The sequence below is a fragment of the Chaetodon auriga genome, chromosome 13 (genome assembly GCF_051107435.1).
Source record: "Chaetodon auriga isolate fChaAug3 chromosome 13, fChaAug3.hap1, whole genome shotgun sequence".
NCBI lineage: Eukaryota > Metazoa > Chordata > Actinopteri > Chaetodontiformes > Chaetodontidae > Chaetodon > Chaetodon auriga.
This window is the reverse complement of record NC_135086.1, coordinates 22,604,724-22,625,860: the sequence shown is the minus strand read 5'-3', so window position 1 is coordinate 22,625,860 and position 21,137 is coordinate 22,604,724. Positions and strand designations below refer to the sequence as shown.

The 21,137-nt window shown below is 42.0% G+C and overlaps 1 protein-coding gene across 1 annotated transcript in view; it reads right to left on the bottom strand.

Annotated features, from left to right (window-relative positions):
- Positions 1–391: 391 nt before the first annotated feature.
- The window catches only part of LOC143330867 (aryl hydrocarbon receptor-like), a 35,389-nt gene continuing 14,643 nt past the window's right edge, over positions 392–21,137 (bottom strand). Inside the window, exons 3-11 of the mRNA XM_076747627.1 lie at positions 15,196–15,305; positions 11,187–11,276; positions 9,527–9,659; positions 8,188–8,321; positions 6,625–6,827; positions 6,241–6,350; positions 4,683–4,824; positions 2,678–4,292; positions 392–700 (exon numbers count right to left, since the gene is read on the bottom strand). Coding sequence (XP_076603742.1) covers positions 551–700; positions 2,678–4,292; positions 4,683–4,824; positions 6,241–6,350; positions 6,625–6,827; positions 8,188–8,321; positions 9,527–9,659; positions 11,187–11,276; positions 15,196–15,305 — 2,687 coding nt within the window. The 3' untranslated portion in view covers positions 392–550. The remainder of the gene's footprint in view (positions 701–2,677; positions 4,293–4,682; positions 4,825–6,240; positions 6,351–6,624; positions 6,828–8,187; positions 8,322–9,526; positions 9,660–11,186; positions 11,277–15,195; positions 15,306–21,137) is intronic.

Sequence of the window (21,137 nt, the reverse complement as noted above, 5' to 3'; positions counted from 1 at the left end):
AAGGAAAAGAACTGCATTTGAAGACTGGTCAGATACTAATATTCCTGTGTCTGTACATTCATGAAGTGGAGACATACAACGACCTCTCTTCGCCTTGGTTCGTCTGCATCTGTCCTCATGTTTTCGCATCGTACAATTTAGGGTTGCAAAAAAAAAAAAAAAAAATGCTAGTTATTTTCTTGGTTAATCATTTCTTCCATAAAATGTGTTGTATCTGAACGCAGATTTGTAAAACTCAGCTTTAAAAACTCACATCTACCTCTCTGTTTTACTCATTAGAAAGTCAACCGAGCACTCTTCACTGCATTATTGTAAACAAAGGACTCATATGATAATATAACTTGAAATACAACACAATGATTCCCCCCACCCCCACCCCCACCCCAAAAAAGAAACATTACAAATTCCAAACAAATGAAAGAAAAACATGTAGGCCTACGTTTATTCAGCTTGGTTTGTTGTGTTATCTATATGTATAAGGCTGGTCCAGTCATTGTGTGTTTCTGGCCGTTAACAGTGTCCTGCTGTGTGACTGTTCCTGGTCAGTTGGTCAGAGGTAGAATCCGGTGGCCGGTGGGTCGGGGAGGCTAGACAAGGTCTCGGGGCCGGGCATCTGGACAGTAGGGGGCGCTGCTCCATTCCTATTAGGCAGAGCACAGCCTCCTGGGTAAGTACTTTTCAGGATGCATCCATTCTCCATCTGCACATGACAAGAGGACGCCATGAATAAAGACAGCTGGAAGAAATGCTCAAACAATAGAAGCCTTTTTGTAAAAGTAAAAGCTATCGAAAAAATGATGTGAATTAGGGAAAATAATTGTGACTCTACGTATTATACGATATAAATATGTTCTATTTTTTACTAAATAAATCACAAAAATCAGCAGTTCAGCATCAGAACTGTCATTGTTTTCCTACCATTGACAAATCCATTAAACCACCAGAGTTTCAGCACTACATTTGAGTATGTTGTGTTGTATTCTCTAGCATATAATACTACTCCGTTCCATACTTTCTGTTTAATAAACTGGTGTTTTGTTGCATACATTTTTCATCAGTGTTAGAATCTTGAGAATCTTTGCTGCCATAGTTTGCCTATCAGAGAATTCAGAGGCCCAGGTTGGAAACACTGCACCACATTAGCCAAACTTTACACATGTCTTCTCAGCTTCTGCAAACACCTTCAGTCTGTGCAGCAAACAAAAACAACAGCACAGCCCTTCCATGTTTTGTAGGTCACAGAGACAGAGAGGAAAATCTAAGATCATAGAAAAAGATAGCTCTGTACCTTGTCTTAGGCTTCCGCCATGGACTATCAACCATGTTAATATTTTGGCATTTACAGTAGACATGTTAGGCCTGCCATGACCATAATGTGGCACACACTACATGCATGTTTTGTGAGATATAAAGATATCCTATTAATTTGGGTGCACAAGCATTACATAATTTTACCCTGACACCTGCCAGGGTTTATTAGAAATCACAATATGAAACTCACACTATGACTTGCCCATGATGACACTGAATAGAGATGATATAATGCTTCATATGTTGTAATACAAAGGTAGCATACATCACCAAATCTGCTTAACTACCTTTAAAAATAGGAATTTGTCAAATATTTATTCAAGTACTTTTCCAAACTTTTAGTTTAAATTAAGATGCACAGATGCACACTGTACGTGAGCTGTCATTCAAATGTAAAACACCATAAACTGGAAAACTGATTAACTGATAAAAGTTTTCAGATATTTACTTGATAAATCGAGGATTCAACTCTCCCTCACATCAAATGTAAAAGTCTCATCGTATTGGTGTAAGTGTGTTGGTAGTGCATTACAGTAGGGAGTATTAAAATATACTGTGTGACAGGGTGTGCTAGCTGGATAACACAACTCAAATCTGAAGTGTCCTTCATGGGGAACATGAATTTTCTCTGCAAAGGTCATGGCAGTCTGCCCATTACAATTTGAGATATCATGTATGAAATGTTGACAGATTACCCTGCAGGGGGCACAGTTGTAAATCTGATGCTCACCACTGAAAAGAAAAGGTCAGAGTGTGACCAAACTCATTCAGAGCCATCCTCTGCATGTCATAAATATCCACAGAATATTTGATTTGATGGTGTTTCATGTTATAATGAAGAAAAGCAACAAATTCTCACATTTGATAACCTGGAACCTTTAAATGTTTGCCATTTTTACTTGAAAAATGATTTGAATGATTAATTTGGGTTGATTGTTTTCACACTGGATTCTCATTCATTATTACCCAACCCTATCAATAATACCCAGCACACATTTGAAACCTCTGCTCCTAGCCAAGCTACATTTTAACCAATTTGATATCAATTGAGAGGAAACATTCATCTATAAGCCAAATAAAAACTACCACAGTTACCCCCCAGTAGGGACTGATGTTTACATTTGAAGGATAACTGTAATTCAAGATAGATAGATAGATAGATAGATAGATAGCAAATAGCTAGAAAGTATAGCTATTTGATAGATAGATAGATAGCAAATAGCTAGAAAGTATAGCTATTGAGCTTATGGTACTTTTTTTACACATACCGTTCCCAAAATTCAAGAATCAACTTCCAAGCTCAAACTGTTTTAACTAGTTATGATTTCAGCACAATAACAGCATATCAGTGTTTCAGCAACCTCACCTTATTGGGACTGAGGTCATGAGGGATTTCAGAGGTCACAATGCCATAGTGGTCCAGTTGCCGGCAGGGCTTGGCTACACCTAGGATCTGCTCCAAGGAGGCGTTGGGAGGTGGGCACTGTGACAGGCTGGAGATGACCTGAGCCAAAGGAACTGGGATCTGCTCCTGTTGCTGTTTATGGTTCATTCCCTGGAAGGATGAAACCATGGACTCGGCCCCGTGCTGTTGTCCACTCCCCCCAAACAAACCTCCATTAATGGTGTAATCCGATTCTGCATTGTCAATATCAGGCATGCTATAATCCATGCAAGAATCTAGTGAGGTGTTTGTTAGAGGTTTTTGGCTGTTATCAAGGCTGGGGTTGCTGCCCAGACTCTGACTGAATCCATAGTCCTGCCACTGGGATTTTCCTGCTGAATGCTCTGTGCAGGAGATGCCACACAGTCCATTGAGGTTGGCTGCCTTCTGTTTGGCATGGCACTGCTGTGAGAGGTGGTTCTGCATCCTGGGTTGCTGCTGCTGCTGTTGCTGAAGGTAGTGTTGATGTGTTTGCTGCTGATGAAGCTTGCCATCCAGCTCTGAGGCCTTGCCATTGAAAACAGTCTGTTGTGTGTTGTAATGTTCCAGTTGTATCCCTGCACTGACTAGAATGTCTTGCGCTGTCCATTGTCTATTGGGAATAGATTGATTTTGTCCCAGCAGGTCTCCATTGACCATTGTGTTAGCCAAATGGTCACTCTGCTGGCCCCAGTCATGCGCCACTTTACTGGGTCGCATGTTCAGGTGCTGTTGCATCTGCTGAGATAGCTGGACAATGGGAGCCTGCTCCACCAGGGGAGGCTTATGGTGAGGAAACTGCATTTGCATATTAGTGTCAGAGGTGAGATTACTTTCAGGTAGTGACGCTGTTGTAGTTTTTGCTGAGGCAGTACCGGGAGGCACCTGCTCTGTGGAATCAACCTTTCCCTCTATAGAGTCATAGATATAAGAAAGGATCTCATCATTTGTCAACAGGTCATCCAAGGTGGGCACTCGTTCAGGGTCCATCTCGACTCTGATCATCCGCTCATCCAACAGCAGCAGCTCTAGGTCCTCTGCACTCAGCCCCAGCCCTTCCAGAGCCCCAAACAGCTCACCGTTTGAACAACCTCCCTCTTCCGAATCCACAACCCCTTGGCTTTCCAAAGAGAGGGAGTCCAGAGTAGCCAGCAGTGGATCAAAGCTGGTGCCTGCCTGTGTTATGTCTGGACGCAGCACATCATTGCTCGGCTCGTCCCAGCTCTTGTGCAAGCTGGAGGGCTCCGAGTCAGAGAAGCCCATTTGGTCTCCAAAGAAACTGCTATGGAAGGACATTTTGGGCTCTAGGGCGGGCTGGCAAACATACACCGACTCATCCTGACTCATGAGTGCCCCCAGAAGAGAGCCAGGGTCCAGACCATCCCTCACCAGCCTGTCAGTCCGGCTCTTCTTTGACTTACTGCCATTTTTCTCATTGCTTCCATCTCCAAAGCCTGCTATGGGGTGGTTGGACTGGTAGAGCAGGGCCTCTCCCGTAGCATATGTAAAGGGTAGATGCATGGAGCGCTTGCGCAAGTGTTCTCCTCCCTCCTCATCCCTATAAAGACAGAAAACATGATCACTGTCTGCAGACCTCACCATGGCAATTCACAAAGGATCAAAGTTCTTTGCTTGCTTGGTTGCTGCCAGGGTTTGGTTCTTACCCACTTTTCCATTATTGAACGAGTCTTATAACTGTCTTAGGTGTAAAAATGGTCACATCATAACTGAAAACAGTACATGCTTCTCTCTTGGGATAAATTCTTAAACTCTCTGTGTGAATCAGATTAAAACACAGAGGAAACCATCATGTGTCCATATATACAGTAAACCTTCATTTTAATATATATGTACAGTATATTATATCAGGGTTCTGTTGGTCTGAGCTTGTTTTGTCGCAAACTGATACATTTTATTGCTTTATAACACAAAATAAAGAGAGACATACAAAAGAGGCCTTTGGGTGGCGATGATGTAGTCTGGTTTTCCATTCTTGTACACCAGCCTGGCATTGGCCTGAACCCATTTCCAGCGATTCTCCTTCGTGAGGAGCCTGAACACAGTCAGACCACTCTCCCCAGTCTTCATCACTACAAATATGGAATGCAAACAGAGTTAGAATCAGTAGCTGTATTACAAAATTAATATAAACCTACTGAAAGCGCTTCATTTTTGCATATTGGTGGCTCCAAATGGAATTACTTATTTTTATCAAAAGGAGATTCAATCAAGAAAAAATCCAATCATTCCTTGCCACAAATATCAACAGAAACTTTTATTGAAATCTGGAGAAGAGGTAGACTACAGTATTGGACTGACTGACATCCTCCAGCAAGTTATTAATTACATGTATTCAGTAATGTGCTTCTACTACTTTACATTACAAATTACTGAGGGTGAAAAGGTTGAGCTCTCCTTTGATCATGAGCACAACACAAAACATCCTGATGCTCTTGATCTTGCTTCATTCATTAAGCAAAATGACGGAGCACATAAAAATGTGTTTTCTATTCCTTTTCCTACAATTTTGAGAAGGATGGAAGGTAAATTGGGAAAGTAACTGCAGTCACAAATTCCTCCTTCAACATAGTATGATGTGAGGCTCATTGCAGGAGATCAGTTGGTTCTTCTGTGTAGATGCTCTACTTGCTTTGACCTCTTGTTTTAACTACGCTGACTCCTGCGTTACAGTAAGGAGAGAGCGGTCAGTAACATATCTGGCCTCTGGAATGTTGGTGCTGCTGTATGGATCATCTCTGATGCTTTGCTCATGCAGTGGATTTATGGGCCCTATCCTCTCCTCTGGCAGTTCTGCGGCTTTGCTCAATCTGTGCTGTAATCCAGCAGGATTAGTTGCGAAAGCTGTCTGAACTCTCTGACCAGGTTGGACCAGATCTCCTAAACTTTTTTGACTAAGTCTAAAATCTGTCAAATCACCATCAAAGATGGATGGTTCCATACTATAAACTGTCTTCATTACAAAACATCTTCAGCCTACACAGCAACTAGGCCATCTTAAAACACACAAGAAGTCAACTTTACTTTCAGGCTACTGTATACAGGAATATATTGTTGCTCATGAAGTCTTAAAGCAGGATGGTAAAAAAAAAAAATCTGCTAAACTACTACCTGTGAAATAGCCAAGTGTGTCTACCTGTGAAAAGTAGTTGGATTTGGCCTTTAAGTGTCCTTAAATGTGATTAATCAGCTTCTCGTGGTCTGCAGGTTTAAGGCGCCCTGCTTTACCCAAAGTGCCCCCAAGTAAGTGTAAGTGGAGAGAGTTGCATGGTCAGCATCACTTTAGTTTGTATTCTAAGTCTTTCCTGACTTGGGGGTTGGCTTCTGTAAAATAACATACAGTATAATAATTGACCTTATCTATTTTTTGAGATTTTAACAGACCTTTATAAGACAATGCCAGTGGACTGATGGCAGCAAACAAGGGAACTAGATGCAATGAAGGTCACCGGGCAGACCGGGCTGTGGACCACACTAATAGAACTTACTTCTGACATGGTTCTCTGCGCAGTATAACATATCTGCTGCATGGATGAACTGATAGCCAGACCCTCGTACCCGCAGTTCAGCCTCTGTGTACCCCAGCACTATCTTCCCCCTGTACATTAAAAGACAAAACATTGTTCATGCCACACTAGACTTACATGCATATCTAGTGAATGATCTTTTTGTGAAGTATTGCAGCAAAAGAAGGAAAATTCAAACCACACATGATATTTTAATCAGCTGAAGTATGACATCTCTTCCACATGAATATAACATTGATTCATGGTTCTGTTGCTCTATCCTGACAAAGCTGTATTCTGACATACAAAGGAATGAGAACAAAGATATTTTGTGTATGTGTGTGTGTGGCTATGCAGTGTCATTACTTTGCGTCACAGGCCAAGGGTGTGAAGTCCAGCTTGTGTTTGGTTCTGAAGATCATGTTCTTAGTCCTGATCTCTAGAATGGAAGGAGGCTGCAGTGGAGTCGCAATGGCAAAAAGGGCAAGCTGAGCCGGGACCTTTCCTCCATTTTCTTGCCGCTGGTTCTGTCCATGCAGAAACTTAAGTCTGCCCTGGATGTTCAAAGCCTGGAAAGAAAAGAAAAGTCCTCTTCCTTTCAATGTTCTCATGTTCTAGTCATACTGGCTTCACCCTCTAAGGTTATCTCTAGTGGAATAATGGTGAAGCAGGATGTGGTCCATACCCCACTGATGTGTGTTTGTACCCACAAGCACAAACACACACCCACTTCACATGGAACCCGTAGGTTTTATGCATGTTTCTCTTTGTTGTATTTAGTGTTGCTTGAAATATGACTAATGCATGTTGACTGTAGTTATACCTTAAAACAAGTGCCGTTCCTGGGATTCCCAGGATAGTGTGCTTCTGTTTCTGGGATAGAAAATGTCCAATTTTCGAGAAAAATATGAATCCTGATAGACAGGTGGCACAGAAAGACTTCAATATGTTCACTCAGAGGGGATGACACCGGGGAAAAACATGAAGTGCTGTGAGAAGCGGAGGCGATGGTTACACACTTTAATAGTGTAGCATAGAGCAGAGTAGGAAAGGGAGCAGCTCTCCATGTGCCGAGAAGCTGCTGTGTTCAATTCACAGGGAATGTACACCACTCTGATAGAGAGTGTGTGTGTGCGTGCACACCCATTGCAATAGCGGTCTGGCTGAGTGCACTCTCCCCGGCACTTTATGTAATCTGCTGCTGTTTTGTTGTCTCTACGAATCAAAACGTGATTATTCTCCAGCAGCAGGGTGAAATGTTGAATCACCTTCCATATAGTCCCAGCATGTTTATGTGCAGAGACGTGCACCAGTCAGTGTCCCCCGACAACCTGCATGGATGTGTGATGTAGCTCTGCACAAGGCACCCTTCACTGACAGGATGTGAGGGTTTTTCCAATCGATAGGCTAAATCAGAACCTACTGAGGGAAAGTACAGACACCACATGTCTCTGATGACACAGAGGTTAAGATATGTCTTCTATAATCTCTGCCATTAACCTACATCATTATTAATCCTGCTACCATTTCTGTATGTATTGTTACACACCAGTTGTATCGTGTATTCTTTTAATACACATGCTCCACATCACCTTCTGTCTGTCATGGTCATACATTTCACCTTGTTCAAACTGTACAATATACTGACTAATCAATACAATCACTATACTGTCCAATAGTTTCACTACAAAATCTCCTTCAAATCACATTTTAGGATATGAGTGGAAAGTATTGTTCAGCTACATTTATATACATTTTTTGACTCAAACATAGCTCAGCAAGATGAGTATTTAATGTTCAGGAACTCACAGTGTGACCCAGACTTGGGGACACGAGTGGGAAAGAACATCTGTGGGAGCAGGTGGAAATATCAGGTGTGGACTCTACTTGCAGTAGACAGGTCCAAGTCAAGTCACGAGTTTAACATACCAGAAAGCCAGAGGAGTTGTCCAGTAGGCAGCGGAAACGACACACAAAGCTCCGCTCCAGGAAGGACGAGTTCTCTGGGGGAAGCTGATCAGGGTTGTAGGTGACCAAAGACGAGCTGCTGTCCGGTTCCGTCTCTGTAGTTACAAACAATTTGACTTGAGAATTCTGTGTGAAAAGCCCAGGGAAGTAACAGTCCCTCACAGCTTCGTATCGCTCTGGATTTGCGACATCGCGTCCACTGAATGAGGTGATCAAAAAAGACTTTGATCCGATTCCTCTCAAAATGACGCCCAGCTGTCAAACCCATCAACACACTGAGTTTCATTTGGAAAAACAGGAACATTAAGACCACATTTGCAGAGTAAATAATGGCCCTGCATCATGCCATCCTCTGTATTTATTCTTGAGCTGGAATTAAATGTTGTCTAATGTCAACAGCTGCCCTCCATTGTCGAAATGCACTTATGTAATGAGGCCTGGAGCTCCTGTAACTCTATCTTATCACACCAAGAGACAGCATGTGTTGGGGTTAAAGGCGAGACTATACAGTTCAGCACAGGAGTGGATAAGTTATGTCTTAGCTTAAACACATTGCTCACAACCAAAGCGCACAGACATAAGCATCTTAAAACCCAAATACAGATCTGGGACCACTTCACCTCATAAGCCACAGTGAAGATTACAGGGTCACGTGACCTGACCTGAGGACAGTCTTAAGGCTTAATGCCTGAAGTGTGTGTACTTAACCGTCTGATATTGATGTCCAAATGTATGTTCACACAGACTGTGGGCTGCAGTGGAGGGCAGCGCATTAAGCATTAGTGCGGTTTTACAGACACACATTTTGTGTACACATAAACACAGAGACTTGTTCAGAGCAGTGTTGAACTTAGGTACACCCTTGGGATGTACGGCTCCCAGGCCAAGCAGGAAATAGCTACTGAGAGTGATTTTACTAAAGCCTCACAGTTTAAGTATGTCAGATATACAGTTACTTGTAGGAACTTGTAGGAGTCAATGCATATCCAGCCAAAGCATCCATCACCTTCCAATATTTGCAGTCCAATTTCCACAAACTTTCTCCAAAAGATGATAAAATCAAATGAATTCCTATGAACTTTACATATTTGACTGCCCTTTATGTATAAAATAATACATTTTGGAGACACTGGCTGGAACTAAGGTCAAATAAAATTGAACCTTCATCTCAACAACTTCCTTGCCAAAATGATAATAACCACAATGGTTTCATTTAAGAAACCTACATCAGTCCCACCAGGGTCTCTCAGTTTTGCTGGGATTTTGATAATAGGCTCATGCAGGAGAAGAGAGTGATCACCTTGGGGGGAGTCCTGGGTAATGGCAGGCGCAGTGGCAGGGGGAGGATTCAAAGCCCAGTGCAAGTTTCTCCTGAGCTCCTGCTGGTCCTCCGTATGGACCAGTTCATACACACTCTGGTGCATGACATCCGTCTGAGAAAAAAAGACGAGAGGAAAAACAAATAAGTGGCATGCAAGTGGAGGCATACAGGATGTGGGAACAATTCCACATCTGAACCATAACCAGAGTGGGGATTTATACCATGACTCATCATTTTAGGCAAAAGTTAGTCATAAGGTACCTAATAGTGGGACATAATGTGCCTGAATAGTTTCAGTTTGTTCATTGCAAATGTTTCATTGTTGAAACTAGGGTGTTGCAACATGGCTTCTATGGCATTCTTAGATGGTTTTAGACATGATTTTTGCAGCAGGGATTGTGGGCATTGTCTCTTCAGTAGGTCACAGTGTAGCTATGTGACTGATAATGTTGCTAAAAGCATTAATAGGTGGTCGTCAGAGTTTTTCTGGATGTTCCCATTGTGTTGTTTGGTGGTTTCTATGGTGTTTTAGGGGCTGTATGATTTACAGATTCTGGGTGGTTGCTTTGGAATACTTACTAAGTTATCTGGATGTGTATGGAGGCAAATAAGGGCCATCAACTAATCTTACTTTTGGAGAGTTCCTACTGTAAAGCCATGGCACAGGTGCACTAAGCTGCCCAAAGAGCCTCAGTGTGTGCTGCTCAGTTGTGCTGTGAGGCCGGGGTGTGTTGCTCACTGCAGCCCACTGCTGTGCCTGGTGTTTTGTAAAAAGGCCAAGCTATAAATAGGTCAGGTCTTTTTGCTGTTGTTTGAGCCTCTGACTCTGCACCATGCAGGGAGAAGACCAATGGATCAAACAAGACCCCTGAGTCGCTCCCAGCAGATGCTGCACGCAAGCCATCCATCCAGACCCATCTAGCATTTGCTAAAACAGAACCTCTAGACGTTTAATGCGACAACATAGTATGTGCTTTTCTATGTGTGTCTACCTATGTGCCTGAAAATGTATGCAGGAATAAGAATGATTGAGTTAAATCATAGCGAGGTTAGATGGGTTTAAATGTAAATTACTAGTCAAATTTAAAGTGTGTCACCCGCAATTGATCTGTTTTCAATTACACTCTCAGATATAGGCATCAGCTGCGTGTGTGTTTGTGTGTGTGTCTACTTAATGAAAGGAAAGCTAGCAGGGGAGGGACCCCTCCCTGCAAATTTATACTGCCACAGCAGCTTGCCTGCAGTCAGCTCATTACCATGCGGAAAAATGATCAGTCATCAGTAAACTCCTGACAAAAGGTGACAGTTCTGCTGTCTGCTTCGCCACTGATTCTGCTCAGTCTGAATGCTGCTCTATTTACCTACCAAAAAGTAGCCATCACAGCAGTCCCTGAACAGTCTCCTGATTTTAGAGACAACTCAGCTTTCCTTGGAGAGTGGGCTATTAAATACCATCAGTCGAGCCACAGGTGTTGGTGGTGTATGAGCTCTGCAGATTCAGATCACAGCTGGAATTTCTGTGTTAGACTTTCTCACTTTAGAATGAGAGGAAGTTCCTCTTAACCCTTTCTGATTGTGTTGGGGCTATTATTGGAGGGTGATTAGAAGACAGAGTATAGACTGGTTAGTTTTAGAGTACCTGGTGGAAGCCCAAGTAATCCTGGATGGTGTGAGAGGAGTAGAAGATGGTCCCACTGGCAGTGATAACCAGGACAAAACCATTGAGAGCCTATGGGTCAAACAAGACAAGCAGACAGTTAGCAGAGACAATGTGAACCACTTTTTTAAAGAACTGCTTTATTGACATGAATTATTTACTTTCTTCTATTTCTGTAAAAGGAAAACATGTATATAAAGTTTCCCCTCTTTGTTAGTCACAGATGCAGCTGGCAGCATGGACATTCAGGTTTGTGATAGATGGTACTAGATGCCGGCACAACAGCCAAATAAGGGAAGTAAAGGAGGAAAGGAAGATCTTGGCAAGGAAAGGAGGAGACGAGAAAGGAAAACGAGGAAGCATGGTGAGTGAAATGGAACACACTCTTCAAAGAGGAACAGCTGGTCCAACATTTCCACCTCAATAAGCGGCACACGTGCCCTCCCCCGGTACAGGAAGGTTTTCATAAACAAAGCACAAACAGACATGTACCAACAAACAAACACACACACACACACACACACACACACACACACACACACGCATCTGTCCTCACACAGCCACGGCCATCCGTACAAGCACAGTCATCTCTTTTCCCAATCAGCCCACAGGGTGCAGGGATGACTACTGCTGGAGACGCCATGTTATTCTTCTTGATAACACACCTGTGATTCACCACAATTATCTGCCACACTTCCTCCACCGTAAACATAAACCTCCAAATGTCAAGGCTGAGTGTTCCATATAAACAGCCACCAACCATCACATGAAGCTTTCAGTTTTCTGGTTACTAATTGAGCCCCTAATGTAATTTCTCGCAAAAGTCTATTCAACCCCAAATACGAACCCAATACGATGTGAACATCTGTGCAACTGTCAGAAATGAGGCCATATCTTTTAATAACAGATAGTCTGCTCATGTGTACTCATTAACCTGCCAGCTGCAAATGATTCAATTCAGTCATGAGTATGAGCAAAGAAGAGCAGTGGTTTACAAATCTGGCATTAAAACAGAAAAGGGAATAAATAACGAGGCCAGTCTGCATGTTTAGAGCTGTCTGTTGTCAGGTATTGTCAGAAATGACCAACTCTGCTTGTGTTTGTTTTCAGTAATGACTTAAAAGTAAAAGCACAATTAAGACTGCCATGTTTCCTCCATTTTCTGAATCTAAATAATTGATCACAGCTCCTCTATAATTCACCACCGTCTGATGTGAAGAACAGCACAGAAACCAGCTCAGACTTGGGTTCAGAAATAAACCTCACATTCCTCAGCCTGTGAACCGCTCGCCGTCCTTCTCTTCCCGATGATTAAGAGGAGGAGGAAGAGGTCCCCTGTGGAACATTCACCCTCTTTTTTCCCTAAATGAGCTTTCATTTCTCATTACGAACAGGCTATGGAAATGTAGGCTTATCATAATAATGAAAGCTCACGGGTAGGGTCGGGGTATGGCGGGCATGCTGTTTCCTCTCTTCTCCTGGAATGCCAGTGCAATGCACATTGGGAGGAACTGGACTGGAAAATCAATGATTCCAGCAGATCCCAAAAAGATCTGGCAGCCAGTGAGCTCGCTCTCCCCTCAATCACACATACAGTACAGAGGGCACAAGACCGCTGTGGACCATGAGTGCTTTTTTTTTTTTTTCACCGGAATGGAAAACATGTTGATTGCCTTTTCTTTAAAAGTTGAACTATGACCACCAGCATTTTCAAAGAGACAAAGGTTTTACAGAGATGTGGTTTATCAGTGAGGATTATTTGGATTTTATTCAGTCTGAATGTGGATTGTCATAAAGCCGATGGTGCTCTTCACAGTCACTTAAGAAGGCTAGACACAATATTCATGGTTGACATAAACAACACTACGACAGAGCACAGTCGAGCCTCAGCATGAGAAGAAATGTTCAGAGATTCATCAGATTCACTCCATGATCAACAGCACGTGGACACCTAAACATTACATCTGCATGCGATTTCATTTCATTCCAAAACCATGGGCATTAATCTGGTGCTAGAACAGCCTCTCCTCCTCTACTCCTCCTGTTTCAGGCTTTCCACAAGATTTTCAAACCTGGCTTGCTGCAGGGATTTGCTCCCGTTCAGCCACAACAGCTTTAATGAAGTTCAACAGTGATGATGGGTGATAAAGCCTCACTCACAGTCTGCGTTTCAGTTCAGATCCACAGCTCCAGTTATTGTACCAAGTGCCCCTAAATGACAAATGTTTATGTTCAAGTGACACCACCCTCTAGTGGCCATAGAAATTTTGATAGGATCAAAGGAGGTGATGGCCCTGCAGTTTCCTGTTTCCAGCCAAAAATTGCTCTCTAACCTTATCCCAAAGTTAAGTATGTTCACATTCATCAAAGCAGTCATTTTAGTGCCAAAACCTGACCGAACATTAACCACAGCACTGTCATGTCATAAAACAAGTCTATTCTTCAGCAGTGATGTGTAACAGTTTGGCAGATGCAGAAAAACAATGCTGTCCTGCTGACTGGGGCGTCAGATCAGAAAACACATCATCATCCTCCAAGCCATGGACAAACAACATATTTTGTCATTTCATTTGGACAACTTGTTGCCCAAAGATGTTGGCTCGGACCAGGTCAGGGCTCTGTGCCAGTCTAGTTCTTCAACACCAAGCTGGCAAAACCATTTCTTTACAGGCTCGGCTATCTGTACCGGGGTTACTGTCAGGTTGAAAGAGCAGACGGCCTTCCCCAGTCTGTTGCAGGAGGAAACACATAATGTCTAAATCAAAGTGTTCTGTAGCATTAAGATTCCACCGACACTTAGTGGCCTCGCCCACTTTCTCTTTTTATACACTTTTTCTGTGCGATTGTAACAAACTGGTGTAGTCATCTGACCACTCATGTTGTTGCACTCAATTAAATTGGTATGTAAAGGAAAAGTTTAACATTTGGAGAGCTATGCTCATTCACTCTCATGTTGAACTAAATGAGATGATTGATATCACCCTCATGTCTGTATGGTAGATATGAAGTTACAGCTAGAAGCCACTTAGCTTAGCTTAGCATAAAAACTGGAGAAAGGGAAGACAAAGCTAACCTGACTCTGTCCAAAGGCAAAAATAAACCTGACAACAAGGACATCCTGGAGTCCTGCATCATTTGGTTCCTCTGGACAGAACCTAAGGTAACAAAACAAATAGGCACCTTTTCTTGCATGCTTTCAGTTTTTATGCTAAGACAAGCTAACCAACAATTGGATATCTGGATATCAGATACGAGAGCGGTATCAGTCATCTCATCTTACTCTCAACAAGAGAGTAAAAGCAAGGGTTTCCAACAGTGTTGACCTGCTCCTTTAAATGAGATCACCACTGACAGGAATGATTTCCAGACTGACAGAAATATGACCCAAGCTGTAAAAAAAAAAAAGCCATAAACAAACATAAACTTCTTCTCAGATGACAGTGATGATCATTTCTTCAAATTTGATCTACATGTGATTTGAGGACTACACTGGACAGAAATCTGCTCTTTGAATCATCCTTCAAATACCACATTTCTATTCAAAAGAATCCATTTTGAATAGGCAGGAATTCTTTATCCCAAACAAAGAACTCTTTAGGTCACATTCAGATTAGTCCCAGGCACACGTTTCATCCACCAGGTGAGCAGTGGACTACCTCCACTAAAAAAAGTAGACTGATGTTTCATGAGGCTGTGCCAGTCTGAGTATTTAGTCGTAAGCTGCCCTGAGCCTCTGTCATTGGCCTAAAGAGATTCTGGGCGCTTGTCAGGAAGAAAACAACAACAACAACAACAACAACAAAAACAAGAGCAGTCCAGACACACAAATTAAATCAGTGCAGCTGCACGTCAACAGTTTTCCCTAAAATCATACTGAACATATTGACCTGGGTGACTGTTTGGAAACTGGAGGGTTTGAGTACAGATGAAACATATTGTGCATAGAGACAAACAGAAAAAAAACAACAGCAAATACAGCCTTAATACTGACCTGCAGCAAAAGATCACCTTCAGGAATCTTGGTCTCCACCGCGCCTGCTGTTTTGCTGTCGTCATCATTCACGCCTGCTGGAGTCACTCCGTTCTGACTTTTCAGGGTGACTGTAGAGAGAGAGGAAGAGGGAGAGGGAGAGGGAGGTGGAGGTGGAGGTGGGGAGAGGTAGAGGGGTTTACTCCTGTGGTAATGTTTGCAAAGCACTGCTGTGACTGTCAGATTGCCTTATGTTTAGAACACTAGATGCTGCATGCACACCCGATCCCCGCTCATTAAACATTCATCACATGCAATCTGAAAGTCTAATTCAACCAAATCCAGACCTTTTATTTTGTCTAACCTGTTTATATCATGATTTTTATGACATCAGCACAGTGATAAACATCAGAACAGAAAATCTGTTGTTGTTTCCTAAGAAGCTCTGCAGTCCTAAAGCTGTACAACACTGTACACTTTGATGTACTGTATATACTGTTTGATATACTGTATATACTTAGATTGACTGTGAATGAAGATTAGTGTCCGACATTCTCAACACCATTGTATCATTTCACAACTACACAACATCAATTTGCATCTATTTTGTTGATAGTCAATGAATCACTTTTCTAGGCGTAACTGTAGACTTTGAACTAGTTTCCGCTTCTCAAATGTGAGTATTTCCTGCTTTTCTTTGCCTGATTGGATAGTTAACTGAATATATTTGAGTTTTGGACTATTAGTTGAACAAAACAAGTGTTGTGCAGCATTATCCATCCAAAAGATGAAATAAGTCAATTTAGATAACTAATTTGGAGTGTTATGCTCAGTTTGTTCATAAGAGGACTTCTCTGAGCTGCTGCTCGGAGAACTGACCCTGAACACAGGCAATACCACTCCTGTGTATGTAGAACAGCCAAACAGTCAGGAATGTATGCAGAATTACATACATTTCTGACTGTTTGGTGATCAAACAAACATATTTGTTCATGAAACACAGAAATGCTTCATACTCATTTTTATAAATTGTCACCCAAATGTGCAAACCCAGTTTATGGTAAAGGGAAGGTTATCACTTTCAACAACGAGGAAGCAAAGCCAATGTCAACAACACACAAGCATGACTAAATCAAATGAGGTCTTCAGCACAGAATAAGGCAGATCTTTGTGCAAGCATTTATTCAAAACATTTATTCACGTGTGTTTGTGTGTCCATGTTTCACATGTGCGGCACACATAATGCTGTAGAGATGAGACCACAGCTCCTTCAGGTGTCACTATATTTACACTTTACTGCTCGTTCAGCTCAGCTCGACGCCCCTCCTGCTCCTCTCCGATCCAGCATCAGCACTCCCCCTGCTCCTCCCCCTGTCCCCTTTGCGTCCCAGTTCATTGGCTGGTGGCCCCAGCTGTTCTCATCCTAATGGGATTTTCCTTTTTCCCAGCATGACATCATAACTTTTTTCCTGCCATCCATCGAGCTCAGGTGTCCAAGGCATGTGAGGGGCTGATGGCCTGAGTAAGCGGAGGGTCCACTGCTCGAGTAGAAAAAAGTTAGATTTGTGGTATATGTTTTCCAGAGTGTTATCTCACATTCAAAGGATCAGAAGAAAATAATGTTCACTGGTGAACTTGTAGATTAAGCTTTGAATCGAATATGTACATCTGAAGCAAGTGGACGCGACCACAGACATCACAGAGACATCTTGATTCATCCAAGATTTGAGCATAATACTTCATTTTATTGCATTTCATATGGCAGCTTCATATCAAGTGAATTTCTCTTTGCAGCCCAAACTCTGATTGGTGGATGAGTTTGATCATGGTATTGAGAAAAGCAAAGCAAGGGGCCCAATATACAAATATGAGGGGCTCCACTAATCATAATTATGTACAAACTGTTCCAAATGACCCTTGATAAAGTGAGATATTAAAGTCATCATCATGAGTAAAAAGTTGGTATACAGCAAGGCCATGATAACAATAATAAGATCATCATCCCATCAACCTTTCTTGATGACACTGAATATTTGTAGTATTTGGACTGTTGGTCAGCCTGAAAGGCTGTTTGAAACACTGCTTTGGTAACTGTTGGATAGACTGAAAACATCAGCAGCTGTCAAGAGATTATCAGTTAATTACTACTAATAAGATAAATTGTTCATTGCAGCTCACATTATCATAATCATGTGTTATTTCTATAATGTGAGATGATGAGCTGTGGTGATGTTGCGAGAAAGAGAGCAGTGGTCAAGCACATTAATCTCTGACCCCTGCAGGAGCATCGTGCTGTGACCCGTGATGACCTTTGCCCCTTTAGGTGATGTATGACATGATTGGGTGACTGAGTTCTGGGTCAGGTCTTTTGTTGTCCGCAAAGGAGGTTAATAAGGAGTCCATCTGAGGGGTGGGGCAGAGTTAGGAGTGTCAGAGCAGACACTGGATACCATATGGGCTTTGTGTGGGGAGTCTGATGTAGCTTGTACTTCACACGAGACGGTGCTTTGGTGGGACACCCCTGACCTTATTCCCATGCGGACATCATGGACCGGCTTTACGAGGGCCGCTGAGAACAATGTGTGACATAATCCAACATACTGGTGAGGAAATGGCGCTCGCAATGCATCACAGATGCTAGATGTGATAGAGTGTGGCGTTCTTGTCCCACATAGAAATGCAGGAGCAGCTCACAGGTGGAAAAAAAACGGTAATTGGTGAGTGGACAGCTTGGAAACTCATGGCGTCATCAGTGAGGTCTCTCTTTGTTTGCTGTCTGTCTCCATGATCAGCTTTCACACATAGAAAAGACAAATGTCAGCTCGTTCTGGAACTCAAATCAATTCATGTATGAATCAACAGAAACAGAAAATTATCCCACTACAATTTTGAGAACCATTAAAATCACTTAACAGGCAGAAAATCTCATTAATCTGCTGGTTTCAGCTCTTTAAACGTGAGGATTTGTGTTATACAATTGTATATATAATATTCTGGAGTTTTGCCCCATAGCTCAGATTAAATAGGTAATCTGAAGGTAACCTTGGGTTCTGGGACATTGCAATGGGCCATTTTCATTCATTTACAGCCCTGACGCTAAAAAAAAAGAATAGTTAGGATGTACTGTAAAGAGGTCCTTCTTAAAAGTAACAAAAAAACACATAAACAAATATTAAGTGACTGGAAAATCAGCTTTAGCTGCTCTCCCACAGTTGCTGTTGAATTTATGTATATTCTCACATGCATGCATTAATATTAGCAGAAAATTGTGCAGTATACTTTAGATTTATATTATTTATTTGTACTTTTTAGGATACCAACTGCCGAAAGTGCATTATCAACACATCCAGACTGTGTATTTTATAGCAGTAACATGCTGTATGAAAGAGGACACAGATTTCAGAGGACATCTATAATGCCAAAAAAGAAAAAGAAAAAGACGAGTAACTAAAGTAACCATTGGCAGTTACGCTCCCTTTATGTCACAGACTGAAGAAGTCCCGGAGCAGCCAAATATCTTTATGTTTCATTTACTTGTGCTCTCATATCCATAATGTGCTTTCCTTACTTGTGATCCCAAAGTTTTTATGTGGTGATTATTATTATTATTCTTTATTTACCAATCACTGCAGCATTGCAGGAATATTATGAGCTGTTCAGTTTGGCTGCAGGTGCAGCGACAATGACTAAAGGTCAGTCTCTGGCAGTGATGTCTGCTGGTTTTAGATGATAACATGATGGAATCTTGCACGTTTTCATCCAGTGACAGTGGCTGATGTCGAGATCAACCTGTTTTGACTATCATTATTATTGATAATGAGAAAAACAAGGGCTGTAACAAAGATCATATAAAAATCACCGACACGTATGATGCTCTCCATGCATCTGAGCTTCTCCTGTAAAAACATTTCAGCACCCTAATTTTTGGCAGCAGCTGTGTATGTGTGTTGCAGCTGCACTGTGTTACACATCAGAAACCACAGGTACGCAGCAGCGTAGCATAATCCAGCCAGAAAAAGTGGGCCAACACAAAGCCTCTTGAATGGCCAGAGGAGGACAAAGAACAGATCTTGTTATCAAGCTTCAGTGGGCACAAGTGTACATAATGAAAAATTTACATTCCCACTGCCATCACATACATGTGGCATAATAGCGCTCCAGCAACCACCCAGAGGCGTTTCCAGTGAACTGAATAGAACAGCTTGGCTTTCCCAAACATGCTTAGCTCTGCATAATGAAGCTAAAGTTATTTGACAACAAACAATTTACATCCAAGCACTGAAGGGACCCAGTATGACATGGACAGGTTGGTGCCAATAACTTCCGTGTCCAGATCTTTCCGCCTACATTGGTTGGCTATAAAGGTTGAAATTAACTTAAAAGCAGAGTTCAGATTTCACATGTTGGTTTGGAAGGCAAAAATATCTGTGCTACAAATCTCAATACTGTAACAAAAGCTGACAGGTTCTCATTTCAAACAATGCAACGATTGGAAGCAGTTCAAACAAAGCTGACATGGTGAACCTGTTAGCAAACAGCTGCTTAGGTCTCTACCATCTCCTGAGGGAAATATCTTGAAAAATCTGGTTAGACCTACTGTGTACTGAGCTTTTGTAAAGTTTATCTTAACGTGTAATGTTTTCTGTTTTGGAGACATTTGGTCAATCCTGTATGGAAATGCATACAAATGGAAATGCATCACACCATTCATCGTACGTCAGAGAAACAAAAGAATGTGCATCTTTTAGTACTAAACCAAAAGAAGTGAAATCATCATCAGCCCCTTTTCAGATTGTTTTTAGTCATTTTCTAAATACCAGTACATTGATTGAACCTCATAAGTGGCCTTCAAACAGAAGGAATTCAAATATGTTCAGCTTTCAAGACCTTTAAGCAAAAAAAAAAAAATCATTTCTATGTAGTTGATAACAAACTTGATCACTGTGTCGCGTCTCTGAAAATGGAGAATATTTTCTGCATATCTGCATCATGATTCAAAAAAAGAGTTAGAGGCTGACGCTTGCAGATGTTGTTGACTGAATTCAAATTCCAATTCCAATTCCTCTCCCTGGGCCCCATGTTGGCCCTGGGCTAACGTATCTGCCCCATTTTTGATAGATCAAACCTGACAAAAAAGCGGTGACCCTGAAAATCAGTTTGTCATACTTCAGCTGCTCTTTGGAGGCATTTTTTTTTTTTTTTTTTTTTATTGCATGTTGTTGTCTCTTAAAGGCAGTAATGCAGCTGAAACCAAGAGGTTTCAAGAAGTGCCTCTTGGCCTGGAAAAAACTTTGCCTGTAAACATAGTTCAGGCAGCTTTGTCATTTCCTCCGAGAGTATAAATGCAGTTGTTTGCAGACAGAGTTTAAGAACCGCACAGACCCGCCAAACCAAATGAGCTCCAGTTGTTGACACTTTGAGAGGACAAAAGTTTCTGTCCTGGCACAGTGACCCAGAGGCTAGCTTGGCTCTGGTCCTGGCCTTCATCATGCAGGCTCCAAGCATAAAGCTTACTGACACTGCTCCACGGAGAGCCAGACCTGGACTGGGTATGCTGTGCTTTACCTCACAGAGGGATTTACCCAAAAAACATTTAGCCCACTGCAAATATTTATCAAATATTTGACCACTTTCAATTTGTCCCATCATGCTATTTACAACAGGATTAGCGGGGATGTTCTGTGCTTCAATTTCCTGCCCAATCCCTACATGCCATCCTGGCATCTTTCCTGAGTCAGTTACAGGCCACCACATACACTTGATAACAAAAAAACACACACACATGGCACTGCCAAAAGAGACTTAACAAAGTGTTTGCATCTAATCACAGGATAGATTTGGGATAAAATGTTGCTTAACACCACAGAGCTGCTGTTAAAACCGACACCATCTCTCGTCGGTCATTACCGAGTTATTTTTAGACAAAGTTGTGCAGACTTTAGTAAGCTTTGCTATGACTGACA